At 44.0% G+C, this 16,139-nt stretch overlaps 1 protein-coding gene across 5 annotated transcripts in view; it reads left to right on the forward strand.

The window, feature by feature from the left end:
* The window catches only part of ARHGAP32 (Rho GTPase activating protein 32), a 132,513-nt gene that overhangs the window by 51,367 nt on the left and 65,007 nt on the right, over positions 1-16,139 (forward strand). For 3 of the 5 annotated variants that reach the window (XM_085525789.1, XM_085525791.1, XM_085525790.1), the window contains exons 3-5: positions 4,600-4,691; positions 5,701-5,742; positions 6,111-6,195. In XM_085525789.1, the coding sequence (XP_085381915.1) occupies positions 4,600-4,691; positions 5,701-5,742; positions 6,111-6,195 (219 nt within the window). The remainder of the gene's footprint in view (positions 1-4,599; positions 4,692-5,700; positions 5,743-6,110; positions 6,196-16,139) is intronic. The other 2 variants (XM_085525792.1, XM_085525793.1) reach the window with 1 other exon arrangement.

The raw sequence follows: 16,139 nt of genomic DNA on the forward strand, positions 1-16,139 counted from the left end.
AGGCTGCATCCCTGTGCCACTGCTGTGTCCTGTTCTGACCCACAATGGCACGAGCTGCAGCTCACTGTCACCTCAGATATGAGTGCAGGAATGCTTGTGTCAGCTCTGCTCACTGTTTCTCCTCTGGCTGAAGGCCCTGGAGCAGCATGGGATCCCCAGCCCAGCTGTGCTGGGCAGCACTGGAGCACAGTGACTGGGCTGACCCTTTTGTTCTCGTGGGCTGCAGTTTATGGATAGTGATGGTATAAATTGCATGTTACAAACAGAGACATTCCTCACATTGCTGTGTTATTATAAGGGTTTGCAAAATGAGTGTATTATATAGCAGCTATGTCTTTTATGCCATTGGAACCAGATCTTGTATAAGCTGAGCCCAGGCTGGTTTTGCATGCATAAATATGAATTCCTATTAACTCCACTGGCTCCTGATTTATTGGGTTAACTGTCAGGCTGCTGGTTTTCCTGCCTTCCTAGTGTTTCTTCCACCACAGTGGGAAAATTCCTTGGTTTCTAAGCTGATTTGTACCTGTAACATAATGCAGTGCAGCGCTGTTATTTACATGAGCACTGCGTATGGACAGGGGACTGAGGAGTGGCATTGGCTGAGTACAGCCTGAATTAATCCCTCAAGTTTTCTGTGCTATGAGCAATTGCATTCTGGCACCCAGAGCCCCACAGGTCCTTTATGAGTGAGCTGTGATTAAGACCCCTTCCTCCCTCTGTGAAACAATAGGCTGTAGAAATCATGCATCAAACAGGGTAAGGGGGTTTGGGGTGGAATTTTTGGAGCCAGCAAGGAGCAGGAATGAAAGCTTTGTGTTCATTGGATGGTGTTCATTGGATGCTCTCTTTTCTCTGGCCTTCTTCTAAAATTTATTTTGTGAGCTGTATGGAAGGAGGATTCCAACCCTGGCTGCCTTTCCCACGCATATTGTATGTGGGATTTTTGTTCTTAAAGTACATTTCTCAGCCAGAAACCATTCTATGGGGCTGTGTACCCTACATGCAGCTCCCTGGGCCGACCTCTTTGTGAATGGCAATGAGGCACTCACTGCTGCTTGCCTGCAGCCACACAGCATTAAAGCTCTCAGGTAGTTATCATGCTGATGCTGTCCTCGGTAGCCAGCCACTCATTTTTGCTCGTTGCATCCATTTTTGTCTTTGAAACAAGCAGTCGCTATGAAATATACAAGCATAGGGCTGTTTTGCTGGGAATAGCTGTCATTCTTTGGGTGCGTTTGATTCGTCTGCAAGTCCATGTGTCTTTTAAAGCCCACTTAAGAAATCCCATCATGACATAAAATCCGCCAGCTTTACGAGGTGAGTTTTGTTCCCAGTCACAATAGCCCTGCCAGAGCAGGGTCAGACTGCTGCCAAGTTGCTTACTCTGTGCCTTGGATTCCATTCACCAAATTAGCTGCTTTACATATGAGCTGGGGGGGGGCTCTTCTTGCCTATCTGTGAACTAGCAGACTTGATTTGAGAAAGCAGGACGTGAATAGTTAAGAACTCATGCTTTGTTCTCTACTCAGGCTGATCCTTTAAACTATGGTAAATGGATGCTGTGGGTGAACGCCTGTAACACTGGAGCTCAGGAATGAGAGGTTTCCCTTCATTTGCCAGCTCATGGCAGTGCTTAAAAGTTTCCTCTTGCTTTTTTTTTTTCCCCTTTGAGGGGAGGAGTTGGGAGCAGAAAAAGCTCATTCTGTGTGGTCTTCTGAGAGAGAATAATTCCCTGCTAACCATGCTGTGTGGTAAGGACTGGCTCGAACAATTCAGCAGTGACAGGGAACGTGGAAAATGGAATTAGAAGTCCTGAACTGAGAAAACGATACACATCAAAGCACCTTCTTTATTGAACTCGGATTTCTTAGACACGGGATTAAGAACGAGTGCGGACAGGATCCTGAGTTTCCCTACTGGGCAGCTCTTGCAGTTCAGGATGGGGACTCTGGGCCACACAGCACACTGTGCCCTTGGTTTCCAGTATTAGGTGTGCCAGTGCTGCACTCTGCTGCTCAGCCCCTGAATAGCACTGGTGCTCATTCTTCAGCTCGATTTGGGGGCGTGGAGTTGGAAGGATAATTATTTCTTGTTTCTTCAGTAAAACTTGAGGTATTTCTGTTTAAGATGAGATTGCCAGACTTGGGCACACAAACCAGATGCTTATATGCCTTCAATACATCCAGGTACCTCAAGTGGTTCTGAAGAACTCAGCTGCAACGCATTAAAACATGCTTATTTATTGTGGAGATCTTGCATGGCTGTTTCAAGTATGAGTAGAAAGAAATTGCTCTACTTGAGTCCGTCAGTGGCTGCAGTTGCTCCAATTAAGTAGAGCATCTCTTGCTGTTGGGTGATGACTTGTGCTGCAGCAGCAGTTTCCTGCTGCTCTTCAGTGATGAAATGAAATTGACGAAGGCTGCCTTTCTGGTGAGCTCTGGTGGTGGTCTTTTGGTTTGATTTGTAGAATGAAGGGGATGTGAAAATGATGGAAAGGGCGGACTGCCATGGAGAGCAGCTCCAGCATTTTGATTCAGCTCTGCCACTGTTAGAAACAAGGCCATGTGCTACTAAAGGAACCCAGAGCAGTCTGGTTTCTCCAGATTGGTTTGGATGAGAGACTGGTGATGGGGGGATGCATAAATGCTAATGCCTATCTAGTATTTACTATGGCTTGAGTAAGGGATGTGTGTCCTGGTGTGAGCCTGCACCCATGGGTTTTGTCCCAGCTTGGGATTCTCCCCTGCTGAGGACACCCAGGTATGAACTTTAACACATCATGCTCAGTGGAGTGCTTCAATTTCACGTGTGCTTTCACATCGTGTTACAATTCTGGAAGTGAGGGAGGAGGGCTGATGAATGCAGTGAGACTTTTAGGAGAAAATCCCTTCATGTTCTGCTGTGGAGTTGTTAGATATAAATTATTTATGACTGAGGTTTTGTGCCAGAGAGAGCAAAGCTGAAGTTCTTCAAGTCAAGGTGATAAAAGACTTCAGACTCAAATTTGGCATCCCTGGGAGGTTCAACAGCAGCACTCAGAAGTGGCACAGGGGACACCCAGCACTCATGTGGCTGTGATGACCTAAACCTGGTGTCCTATATTCCAGGAGGATGGACAGACAGACAGACAGGTGTTGTCTCAGAACTGTTTAAGCCTTTCAGTGATGTCTGCCTGCCCCACAGTCGGTGCTGCTCTGTTGCACAAAGGCTGCAGTGGGACCATCCCAGCTTGGAGCATTGCAGCAGGAAACCTCCAACCAAACACAGCGGCCTGAGGATGCATATGAAGCCAGCAGGCTGAGTTCTGGATCAAGGCCTGATTTGTTTACCAAATTTGGGACCAAAGCAGGTTGATTGGTGCGGCATTAAGCTGTGAAAATCAGACTAAACAATTTGCATGGACAGATTTGTTCTGCAATTACTGAGCTTTCACAAAACAGGGATGTGTAGAAGAGAAAGGAGTGAGAAGCCAACCTGTGATGTTAGCCAGCTAATTCTCAGGTGTAAATAAACTGTTTCCAAATGGTTTTTAGAATGAAATTGCTGTGACACAAAGAATAGAAGATAACAAATCTCATTGTGGAGTGTTTTGAGAGGGAGGTGATATGGGGTGATGTCCTGCATGCCAGGTTTGGGATCAAAGCAGGTAAAATTAATGGTGAATGAAGTGTGATATTCTGTAGCTGGCTTCCTGTGGTTTAAATGGAAAGTAATTGCATTTCAGTTTGGAGGAACAGGGTTTATAAAATAGCAGTAGATTTCTTTCTTCATTATCTAATCACCTTTCTATTTCTGCTGTTTGTGCCTTGTACCAAAGCTGTTGGCTTACACAGGATCACCATTCTGCCCATTTTCCTCAGCTCTGAGCCTTTGGACAGATTATGGTCAGCTGCCCAGCCCATAGAGCTCAAATCTAATAGGAAAAGCCCCCAGAGTTAGTGGGTGCATCGCATCTCATTGTAGTCCACGTCAGCTGTGCATGCTGCTGGAAATGGGAAGGCAACCAGCAAGGTTGAGCTCAGCTGGGAAGGAGGGGATGGCAGAACCTGGAGCAGAGATGCTGCCATTTACATCTCCTGGAGGTGTGAGTTTTGCCTACGCTGCTCTGAGTCAGCAGGAGGGCTCTGCCCACTGCAGGCTGCCTGGGGGCCCACGTGGTTCTGTCAGATTTGTTTCACTGTTTTCAATGTCTCCCAGATTCTGGAGAAGAAAAAGAAATGTTTATTTTTCTTCCTGCAATATTTCTGTTTTGTGCTGCATGAACCATCCAGCTGCATCCAGGGCCTGTGCCTGAGTGCTGCTCAGCTGTCTGAACATGGAGTTGGGTGTTGTTTGTTGGACTCTACCTCTGAAAATCTCTATTTAGAAACAAGAAGTGATGAGCAAAATATCTGATCTCAGAGTTATTAGTAAGGCTCTACAGAGCTGTTTAGGAAGAGGTAATCACATGTTAAGTCATCACCTTGGGTTCAGTTTCCCTTAAAAGGCAGAAGTGCAGCTTTTACCACCATTGATTTGAGCTCATGCTTTGTGAGCAGCAATCCACAGCATGCAATCCCATTTTAAGTTCCTCACTTTCCTTTGCTTGTTTTGCAGGCACGTGGTGCAGATATCCCTGACATAACAGGGGAGTTACCGCTCCGGACCTGCGGCAGCACAGCAAGTATGAAAGTGAAGAATGTGAAAAAGTAAGAATGCTCTTCTTTTATTTCCCTACCTTTGCTGGGCTCCCAGTTGTGATATCCTCTTGTGTTGGAATACAGCCAGGGCAGTCAGTGACAGATTTTGTTAATGCCTTCACTAAGGGCAACTCAAATCCTTGCATAACAGTGTTCTAATGTACATAGCATGGAAGTGGGGATCAGAGGTTTCCTTAGGTCCCTTGCCTGCTTTTTGCCATGAAGGCAAAGCCTGTTGGAGTCTTTCAACTTGCTGTTACTGTATTCCTAAACTTCTGTGATTTCTCTCTGAAATTGATCCATTAAAGTATATATATGTATATATATGTACACATACAGACATATGTGTGCGTTTATGTGTATATACATGTTAGGGCGGCCTATATATATATATGATATTTTGCTCTTTCCCCTTTTTTCACATTCTTTGTGCCTCTTCCCTGAATGGGTTTTGCACAATTTCTTTTTGGCAGTATTCATGGTTTCCTTCTGATTCCCTTTCATTTCCCTGTGAGCCTCCTTTGCTCTCTCTCTCATTCTCTCCCAGATGATGTAAACCCACTTATTATGTTTGTAGCTGAGGTTTCAAACCCCCTAACCTGTAAAGAGGCTCAAAAGTGATCAATATTATTTGACTTGTCTTTGCTAAGGATGCTGACTTGAGGACCAGAGCTCCCCAGTATTGATTGCTCTGTGCATTCAGATTACCTCTCCGTAGTGCTCTGATGCTGTGAGGGAAATGGCTCTTTGTTCTAGTGCTGAGCAGCCAGATGCTGTATCTCACTTCCCACTTATATTCCCGTGGGAAGAGAGAGCTAGATAATGACAATCTCATTGGCTCACCACCACAGTTATCTATAGGAGTCTGTAATAGCTTCAGCAGAAGCAGAGCATGCTGCAGAGCTGGAGGATCTCCCCTTAAGCCATTGCTGTAGCTGGAGTCACTTGGGAATAATTATGCCTCACTTTTGAATTTTAAAAAAGCAGAGGATAAATAGCGTTTGTTCTGCACCCTCAGATACATCAACCCGGGACTGATGGGCTGTGATGCCTTTCACAGGTAACGTTCTACTTTCCTACGTGTCTCGTGTAAGGCTGCTTCTTTGCACTGCAAAAATGCATTTGTTAAGGTGGAGCTGCTTGTCCCTGCACTGTTCCTTAAAGATGTGGGCCTTGGTGTTGATGGAATGCCACACTGTTTTTTAGGATGCGATGATAAAAGCCATTTTGCAATTTGGTTTTTCCTCTCTCACTCAATTCCTTTCTCCACTGTTTTGGTGCATCACATCAACAGACCCCTCTGTTCCCTTGGCTTTAGGGTGAGGAAGCTCTTATTTTGTATGAGCAATTGGATTGTATAACGTAGCTTTGGTGCTGAGCTTGCTTTCAGTGATTTGCATCTTATGATGTGCTTTTGGTGTGCTTCAGGTTATCCTTTACAAAGGGTCATTTCCCGAAGATGGCTGAATGTGCACATTTCCATTATGAAAACGTGGACTTTGGCAACATACAGGTGAGTTTCAGATCTCTTTTCTGTGTGTGTTTTGTTACCAGCTGACTTGGCAGGGGCAGCTCTAGTGGGGTTTGTTTGGTTCATGGTGTGATGTTTAGCAATAGGAAGTTAAAGCAATCTGGTCTCTTTGTTTGGAATTGCTTCTGTGTTCTGGGCCAGAATCTGTCCCCAGCCATGTGGTCACCCCTCTGAGGCTGATGTCACACTTCTAAGTCTGCATCATTCATTATTGAGCCGTCCATAATAAGTGCCTGCATATTTTTAGCTCGTGTGTGCATCTTTAAACAACTGCGTGCATGTGTTTATGTAAATATAATATCCTAATTCCAATTTACCCGTTCTCATTGTGCTTTCTCAGCTCTGTGTTGTGCACTGCAGCAGCTGTGTCATCAGAATACAGGGAGCTGCTACTCATTTTGAGCTGTGTGCGGGCTTTATTCCTTTGTGGTCCATCCATCAGAAATATGGGCAGATGCATTTTTCATTGAGCAGTTCCTTGCAGGGTCGAGAAGCGAAAGTCGCTGCTATTTTCTCATAAATAGGGCACACAGTGTTCTGTGTTTTCAGAAGCAGGAATGCATCCAGCATCCACCAGCTTTGTGGCCAAAAAGAGATTATGACCTTTTAATTAGTGAAACATTTTCTCTAATATAGTGAATTATTTACAGCCTTGCATGCTCATGTACTTTGGCAGCTTTGCAGACAGTTATAACAGAGTTATACATCCCTTCTTTTTTTTCCATCTCTAAAATTCCTCCTGTTTGCTCAGTCCTATCGGGCCCTGCTCTGTTTGCTGTGTGTCTGTATGGGCAGCAGCAGAGGGGGGCACGGTGCTAACAGCATCCAGAGGTGCTCAGCTGCCTCTGGAAAACCATCACAGCTATCTATGCAGAACCAAAGCCTTGCTCAGCCAAATACACACAGCTGTTTGTGTACCTGAGGCCAGATGTTCTCAAAGACAACAAATCAGCCCCTGCCTGCCTCTTTCTAAGCAAGATTCCTGCAGTGTAATAACTTTGTAATACAGATAAAAATATCTGAAGAGCAGAGCTTTGCTCCTGAGAAATGAACAAATAAGGCATTACAGTATTGCCTTCATAGGAGAAAGGCAGAATAAATGAAAGCCATTAATACAACAGCAGTATTAGTTTACAGGCTTAAAAATAGGTTCGTATGGGACTCATACATTTTAATCGAGTGGCTTTCGTCGGTAGCTCCTTTGTAGGCTGCACTGATTTGTAACTGACAGCTTGGCACCTAATAGCGAGTTACCAAGTTGCATCTGAGGGGGTAGTGGGTGTAGACTCCTTTCAGAATCTATTTGCTGTTAAAAATGTGCATAGTAGAAATGCAGTATTATCTGGCTGTGCCAGTAATTGTGTAATGCTGTCTATTAACAGCCTGGCTGAACTTCAGATTGTTTTGTAACATTTATGTCACTTGTAATATGGTCTCATGCTGCAATTGGTATTAATATCTTGGCATTTCACCTCATGAGATGGTTTTAAATTAACTCTCTGAGATGTATAAAGACAGATTTGTTCTCATCCTAGCACTGTGCTAACATAAAGATACATTTGGGGATGCTTTTCTTCAGAGACATCCTCCTCTGGACTCACTGCCATAGCCCCTATCAACACAAAGTGCAACACTTGGCCTTGTTGAACCTTGTTAGGCTCCTATGGGCACAATGCTCTGGGCATGGAGCCATTCAGCCAGTTCCTTGTCCACCCTTCACATCCATGTCTGTGCCATTAATGTGGTCAGGAGAAACAGTGATAAGGCGTTCTGTAAGTATCTTCCTGCCAGAAGTAAAGGCATTGTGCTTGGAAAAAACAGAGGTAATCTTCACTTGAAGTTCTAGTAATGGAATATGGAGACATGATGAACTCTGCACTTTCCAGATGATACTGTTTGCTCACTGAAGAGCACATTGCTATGGCAGAGATAGTGCTGCCATGCACATTCCTGTTGCTGCAGCTATCTTGCCTTTAGCATAAGTTTGCCCCTCAGACAGCACCGTCTTGCTGTGGTTGTGTTTACGAGTAGCTGCCTTCTAAAAATAAAGCCCTGTCAGAACAAGACTGGATTAAGGTGCCTGGAAGATCCTCTCCTCCTTATCTGTTAAGCCCTGGCATTGCAAGTGGTAGGAGTGTGTTATCAGTGATAAAGGAAGCATTTGAACCAGAATCACTTCCGCCTGAGGCATCAGCTGCCAGGAATGCTGCTGCAGCTCAGCAGGGTGGTTTGATGCCTGCAGCCCTTCCAGCCACAGCAAACTGCTGCTTCTCAGTGATCCCTGTGGTTGTGTCTGCAATTGCATTTTCCTGTGGTGTCTTCAGAGTGAGGGGTATTGCAAAGAGCAGTTCAGTTCTGCTTGTGCATTAACAAAGCCATTTGAGTGGGTTGTCATCTTCTGGCTGTTTTGTCTTTTTTGCTTTGATTTAATAATAGATTCCAATGAAAGGAAGGATACCTGTGAAGGTCTCTATGCATTGCTTTTTCTCCTGTGATGGGTTGCAAAGAACCCAAAAATGGGAAAGCCTGCCCAGCTGCCTTGTGCTGGAGCTGCCTGGGGTGGTTTAAGGTATTTCAGCACAGAGCAGTCCATGCATGGGTCAGCTACAACAACAGGAACATGGGATTACCTCCTGACCTGTGTTTAGGAGCCAGGCAGCACAGCTCTCATCTTCCATCCCTGCTGTTAAACGAAGCCTGCTCGCTGCCTTTGGAGTGGGAGGGATTGTTCATTCCCTCAGCACTTCTGTGGGCACGATAATTTTCAGCATCTTGGCAGTCATGAGCAGCTGCAGGCTGTAATGTCTTCATTTATTCCACTCATTTGCAGAGGAAAAAAATATTTATTTTAGAAAATGAAACATTAAATGGCAATTCCCCCACTCATCTCATTCCTATTTAAAAGATGGAAATGTGTAGTAAAAACCACAAAACCTGCCCTGGGTTTTGCTGTGTACTGGTGCTATGGGAGGTAATTTTGCTGGATTTGGCTTCGTATTCACAAATATCTCTGATTATGACGTGAGTACCTGTATTGTATACTATGTGGTGCTCAGTTTTAGCTGTGTACTCCTATGGAGCAAGGCCTCCCATCCCTGTGCTCCATATGGTTTTAGCACATCACTTCTTGCTTTACAATCATTGCCTGCCTTGCTGGTTGCTCGTTGATGGGTGGGATTCACATGTCATCTCCACTAGTGCAAATGAGATTCTCCCTGTTAATTCAGCTGAACAGGCTGTTTGTGGTCTGTTCTTGTTTTTTCCTTTTGGCCTTTGGGTATTTTTGCAGGGTTGCATTTAACACTGAAAAGATAGGAGACTTGTGGGTTCTCAGTCTTTATTGGTGCATAGCGGCTGCTTGATGACATGAGTACATCTTAGAAGTGACTGCAATAAGCCCAGCTGTTAACTCTGGCATTGCCCTCCTGCTGTTTGCCACCATCATAAATCGTCCTTAGCAGCGTGTCACAGGAAGGTGTAAAAATTGCTTTAATTAGGAACTGGAACAGAGTTGTGTTGGAAAATTTTTCTTGCCTGAGGTTTAATGACCTGAAAAAATACAGAGAGATGTATTATATGTATAATTAAAGTATATTAACATTTAAGAAGAATCCATGTGCTCCAGAGGAGTAATTTCTATTTCACCAGCCTTTCAGAGGTCAGGGCAGAGGAAAAGGCTTTGAACTAATAGCACTTACAGACAATGTGCAGCAATATTTGCTGTTAAAGTGACAGCGTTTCAAAGCAGTGTGTGCACCACAGAGGATGCTTCCAGGCCTGTAAGCTGAGACTCAAGTTTTCTGTTTGTTTTACTTGCGACAGAGACAGATTTGTGCAGAAGATTTCCTGTGAACCTAAACTTTCCCAGGGGTCTGGCTTCAGACAGGCATTTCATTTTAGGAGGGTAAGCACACACACACACAGGCACACATTCTCACCCACGCATACTATTAGGATGTCTAGAAGGCATTTAAACATGTTTGTAGACGTTGATAGTTTTGTTATTTTATCCCTTGCCTGGTGTGTCTGCAGCAGTGAAGGTTCTGTTCCCTCCTGGGCTCCCAGACTGAAAAGCTCTCTGGTCTCCATTGAGGATTCTGAGGATATTAATTACTCATTTCCTCTAACTGCTTGTTTCTGGCTATTGAGACAGCCAAATGTGCACGTTCAGGTTGCTCTTCTCCTGGTAAAGCAGGATATAATGATAATAAAATGGAGTGCTGCTGTTGTAGACCCACTCTATTAAACTTTCTATTTAAAGTACCACAGCAAACTTTGATTCTAATAAGTGTTTTTTCTTCTTTCCATCCATCTACCATAGGAATTAAAGAACCTTTAGTCAAAGCCAGATGACTTGCTCTGGGATGTATTTTTAAGGTGTGAGATCTCCTGCGGCCACCTGAAATTTGTTCTTCTCAAATATTTTGTTTCCCATAAGGAGCTTTTATGGGGAGCTTGCTTAGGTCCGCATCCGTCTGCTCAGAGTCCCATTGGGTGCTTTTCTGGGTGACTGACTGGAGATTGATTTGTGGGTTGCAGTCAGTGCTAACACCTCTCACTTCACAGTGAGCCTTTGGCATTGCTGCACTCAGAATTATGTCAGTAATAATTCAGAGAAAATAGTGTTTCTTATTAGATACCTGCAAACCTGGCATTATAGCAACTTGGAAATAAAAATAAATAGTGCTGCATGCTTTATGTACCTTCAAGATCCGTGAACCTGCCTGAAAGTTAATCCTGGTCTATTGGAAGAATGATGAAGCTTATAAATATGGTTATAAAACAAATTGCCTTCTAGAAAACTTCACTTCTTGTGTAGGTGATCTGATCTGGTATTGCCAATCTGTGTTTGGCTACCAATGAAATGAGTTACCTTGAAATCCAGGGCAGCTGTGTAAGTGCTTTTCATGGTGCTTGAGTGTTTATTGCAAATGGGACATGTTGAAACATTTGGTCTTTAAAGTGATTTTGGACCAAGTTCCCATTCACTCCCTTGAAGTAGTTGAGAAAAAAGAAACAGAAAGAGCTTGTGTTACCTTAACTGTGAGTCCAGGATTTTACTTTTAAAAGCTGGTTAAATTATTTAGGAATTGTCTGTAGTGAGTCCTGCAGTAATTACAGGCATAGCAGTGCTGGGTCAAGCAGGGAAGCTATTGGGAGATGGAGCCTTGTGTTGAAAAGGGTTTGCATGGAAGAATGGAGTGAGTGGTACCAGGTCATGGTGCTGCCTGCTGGGGTGGGGGAAACTCATGGTTATTTATTGTAAGACTTGAGAAGCATCAGATTGAGAGTCTCCTTCCATTAGAGTCTTCTCTTGTGGCTCAAGGTTTGTTTCAGTGTCTTAATGTTTATTTTCCAGCTCAATAAGACTTAAATAGGGGTTGGAAACTCCTATTGAAGTAGGGAGCTCTTAGCCTGGTGCAGGCATTTTGAATTATTAACACATTTCAGCAGTAACACTAGAGCTGTGATGTGCACTTTGGATACACCCCAAGCTCTGCTGCTTTATTTCCCTCCTTGCATAGCTCTGCAGTTCTTCAAACTCTGGTAAGCCTCCCTTTATCCGTCACTTTCTGGCTACTTTAAACTCAGTGGAGCTTAAACTAAGCAGAAGATCTTTTTAGAGCTGGGAATTTTGTTGACTTGATTTCTTCTTCCTTAGAGAAAGGGAAGGTTGCATAAGTGAGTTAAATAGAAACCTCTTAAGAGTAAACCTGAAATTAAAAGCAGGTCTCATATTGTTCCATTCTTTTTTAACAAGATAAAGCTACATCCCTCTCCTACCTTATGGTGCTTCGTCCTCCATTGCCTGCTGTGCTGCTGGGAGCTCTCAATGAGAAGTGAGATATTTTTAAGATTAATTACCCTTAATTACTATTCAGGCCCAGAGAGACCAAGAAATGATAGTAGCTTGTAATTGCAGCTGATTTTTTGAAGGCTGCTAATTAGGAATTTACCTAATTACATCCCAAACTTTGCCACCTTTGGTTGTGATCTCATCAAAAGTCAGGTCAAGCAGTGCTGGGCTGAAACAGTGCTTGAACTGTTAAGTTCTTGTTTTGGCTCTGACCTCAGTGATTTCAGTAAGTGCTTTTTGTGAGGCTGTTTTTCAGGGTCAGCCTGTGTAACATTTTTGTGTGATGTACCTCCTATCTGCTTTGGTTTGGGTGCAGTGTCAGATACAGATGAAACAATTACTGACGTTTGAATTGTGTTAAAATAGGTGTTCCTTTTCTTGCTTTCTCTCTGCCCTTTCTCCTGAGTTTGTTGTGTAGTTAAATATTCTCAATCCATCTGTCATCTCTTTGGTTGCTTAGGAATAGCTGAGAAGTGAAGCTCTGAGCTTGACTATAACAGGAATTACAGTGGTGCTGTCAGAGGTTGTTAAACTTCTTTAATTGAATGAAAACCTTCAGTGAGGTCATTTTCTCTGTCAGTTTGTGTAGGGTGTTTTGATTCAAAAGCAAACCCAAATAGATAGGCTTCCCATATCTACCTAAAGTCATAAAGGTGAAGAATTTGGGCTGTTCATCAGCTCTCCTTCAAGCAGCCCAGGAAGTAATATTTCCATTTTCTGTTATGGTTTCAAGCCGGGCAGAGAGGGAAGATTTCCATTTGTAACAAGGAATTGTTACAGTTGTAATTCTGTGTATCAAATGGACTGGTTTATTTTCCCTTTCAGAATCCTTTAGGTGTGGACAATGTACTGCACTTTCTGCTTAGATTAAGTGTGTTTAAGTCAGTGTTTTCAGACTGAGCTTTATGTAAAACCGGGGGATGTAAGCACAGAAAATGCCAAATGCACTGCGTTTCACACAGCCTCGTTCATTAAGATGAGTAGCTGTTGATCTTTCCCACTTCTGGGGTCATGGGAGGAAATAAAGTTAAGCTTCCCCTCGGCTTTTATCACTTCCTCCTGCCAACGAAAGGGAGATTATTTTCCTTCATTTGCTGCTCCTTTTGTCAGCAGGAGGAGTTGGGATTTGGCCAGATAATAAAGGATGTTTTTCCTGGGGAAGGAGTTCTCAGATGTGGTTGTAGTAACACCAATTTCCCCCTCCCCACTGCTTTTCTGTCTCAAGCCTGGTCCTGCAGGTTGTGGCTCGGAAAGATGTGGTTTGTTTGCATGTGATGTGCAAAACCTGTTGGCTTTTGCCTGCAGTCTGTTTCTGATGCTTTTAGTGCAGTTCTGATGGTGGCTTATTCCCCACTGAACCCTGCCATGTTTATTCACCTTCTTGCATAAGGCTTTTAATGGCCAAGGACTGCAGTGGGAGAATGTGCTTGTGCAAATGGGGCTTCCTTATTCTTTGATTGCTGCTGCCGTATAGATGTGAAATAAGGGATATTACACAGCACAGCTCCTGGTTTGGTCTCTGTGTTATAAACAGTGTGATTGCCTCTGTTTGGATGGCTTGGAGGTGAGAAATCACAGCATAAACCTATCTGTGCTCTGAGCAAGGTGAAGGAAACTTTAGGAGCTGTGATGGTGAGGAAGGATTGATGATGAGATGAAGTAAACTGAGCTCTGAAGGCACAGTGCTCTCCCTCCCATCACAGTGGTGGTTTGGGGGCTGTTCTTTGTGGTTCTTCCTCTTCCCCTGGAACTCCTGAGGACATTTCAGGTGTATGAGGTGTTCTTTCTGGTGTCTTTGGTTCTTATCAATGGTGGAAAATGTTAATATTGATTCAGTGAGGGAGGAAACATAAAAAGCAAGTGAGTAGGAGCCTAATAACCTGCAGTGAGAGGGCTGTATCAATTCTCAGCTCACTCAGAGGAATAACGTGCTTGTTTCCAGCAAATGGAGAAGGGGACTGAGTAAAACTGTCACTGACCTCCCACAGAACTTAATGGACTCTGGAGCTCAGAGCAGGAGGGGCAGTCGTAACTAACTGTGATTTTAATGGACTTTCCTGGAGAGTCAGCAGTTATATGAAATGCCGCGTGCAGGAAGAGAAAAAGTGTGTGTGTCTCATGTAGCTGTAATAACTGGATTTACTTCCTTTCATTATTATTTTTTTATACTGTAAATGAAGGCTTTTCTCAATAAGCTGAAATAACAACGTGCTACAGGGTCCAGTTGGTTTCTACACTTAACGTGTGTTGGCAGTGAATTAAGTGAGCCTGTTTAGAAATGATGGAAACCGTAAAGCAGCCCAAATCCTGGCCCATGCAGTGGCTGCTTGGGGTGGCTGGAAGGGCACCTCTGTGTTCTAGGGGAGGTGGCAGTGACCACAGCAAGGGGCCTCACTCTGCAGGGAAAGAAAGGGCGCTTTGTTTTGGGGGTAAAGTCACTTTTCTTCTAAACAAATAAATAAATAGTCAGCTCCTTTAATTTAAGAGGCTCTTTGTTTCTCCTCAAGCCAGCCCTTCTGGCAGAGCCATCCCCATTGTCCCAGTACTGTAAATATACCCCGAGTTGTCCCAGCCTTCCATTTGTGGCTGAATGGAGAGGATAATTTCCTCATGTTCTCCAAATCACTGCCTGAACTCTGCTATAATTTGCAGTGCAATGCCATCTAGTGTGCGCAGGGCTGCAGGCTTCTCCAGCTCTAGAAATTCAGGACAGCTGTTGTCCTTGGCTGCAATGAACTTGGAGTGTCAGTTGTCCCAAACCTCATTTTCACAGTTGTTTGGTGGTGTCAGAATTGGGTAAGAGTTGTGAGTGGGGAAGGACAGGAGAAACAGGGATAGTTTACTCATCATAGAATCATAGGATGGCCTGAGGATGTGTTTTCTCTTGGCATATCCTGGCCTGGCTGTTCTTTGGACCTGCTGCTGAATAGATGTGGTGCAGGAGAAATGTGCCTTCATCACTTGTGTTCTTCAATGAGTGTTTAACAAGAGGAGTCTGCTTACAGGTCCATCCTTTCCAACACCAATTTTGGTATCACTTTGTGATGCCCAAAATGTTTAATTCTAGATACTGCCAGGAGAGGATCTGTGCCTCCCCAGGTGATGACTAAACCACAGTGCAGGCTGCCAGAGAGGATTAATTTCTGAGTAATCTCATTTTGGTTTCAATTAATTGTGAAATCAGACTTTAATAGGGTGTGAAATGGAAACAGAGAGGTAACACCAGATGCCTTCATTTACATGTGTTAATCAACACAGACCCAAACAACAACAACTAAAACTGGAGCCCTTCACAGTGTTGGGAATGGTTCACATTTGCTTTTTGGAGACATAAATGGGAGGTCAGGAGCATTTTTGTACCGAAGATGGCAGCATCTTATCAGAGCCCTGAAGGGCTGTGTTTCCAAAATGCCAAATGTGGTGATGGAAACCCATCATTACATTGAATTGGTTTTGCTTTGAACAGTAACATGGAAAATATTTACTTTTCCCTTTCTGAGCACAGCCTGTGGTGTAACGAATATCACAGCAGAGTGGGCATGTGCCCTTAATGTATCAGAGCGCCTCTTTCCAAACGCCTGCTGTTATTATAGTCACCAGGGGGAATTAAGGAGTGACTAAAGGTGGTTTCCTTTGGAGACAGACTGGATTTTGCTTTTTGGCTGCTGGTTCTTAACTGGTTGGCCTCCCTGTTCTAAGGGAATTTGTATTGGAGTTTGCACTTTCTGCTGCCAGGCAGAGGCTTTCTCTGTGGTGGGATGCTGGTTGTACATAGATGCACAGTAAGAGGGGAAGTGTGGCTTTCTTGGAAGCCTCATAGCAAGAACACATATTAACCTGTTCCCACATTCCTCTCCTGCCTTTTTCAGAGCGTTTCAGGATCTGGTTTGCCTTAGATTCTCCTCTCTGTCTCATTCTGTAATCTCTGTGCCGGTGGCAGACCAGCCTGCACGTCACTGGGGGGCACCACTTCTGTATCAGGCATTGCTTTGTGGTTTATCAGAGAGCAATGGGTGTAGGGAGAGCTGGGAGTTGCTGTTTGATGGGCAAAGGGGCAGCTGGAAGGATT

The sequence above is a fragment of the Coturnix japonica genome, chromosome 34, assembly GCF_054131305.1.
Source record: "Coturnix japonica strain WE chromosome 34, WE-NBRP24, whole genome shotgun sequence".
Lineage (NCBI taxonomy): Eukaryota > Metazoa > Chordata > Aves > Galliformes > Phasianidae > Coturnix > Coturnix japonica.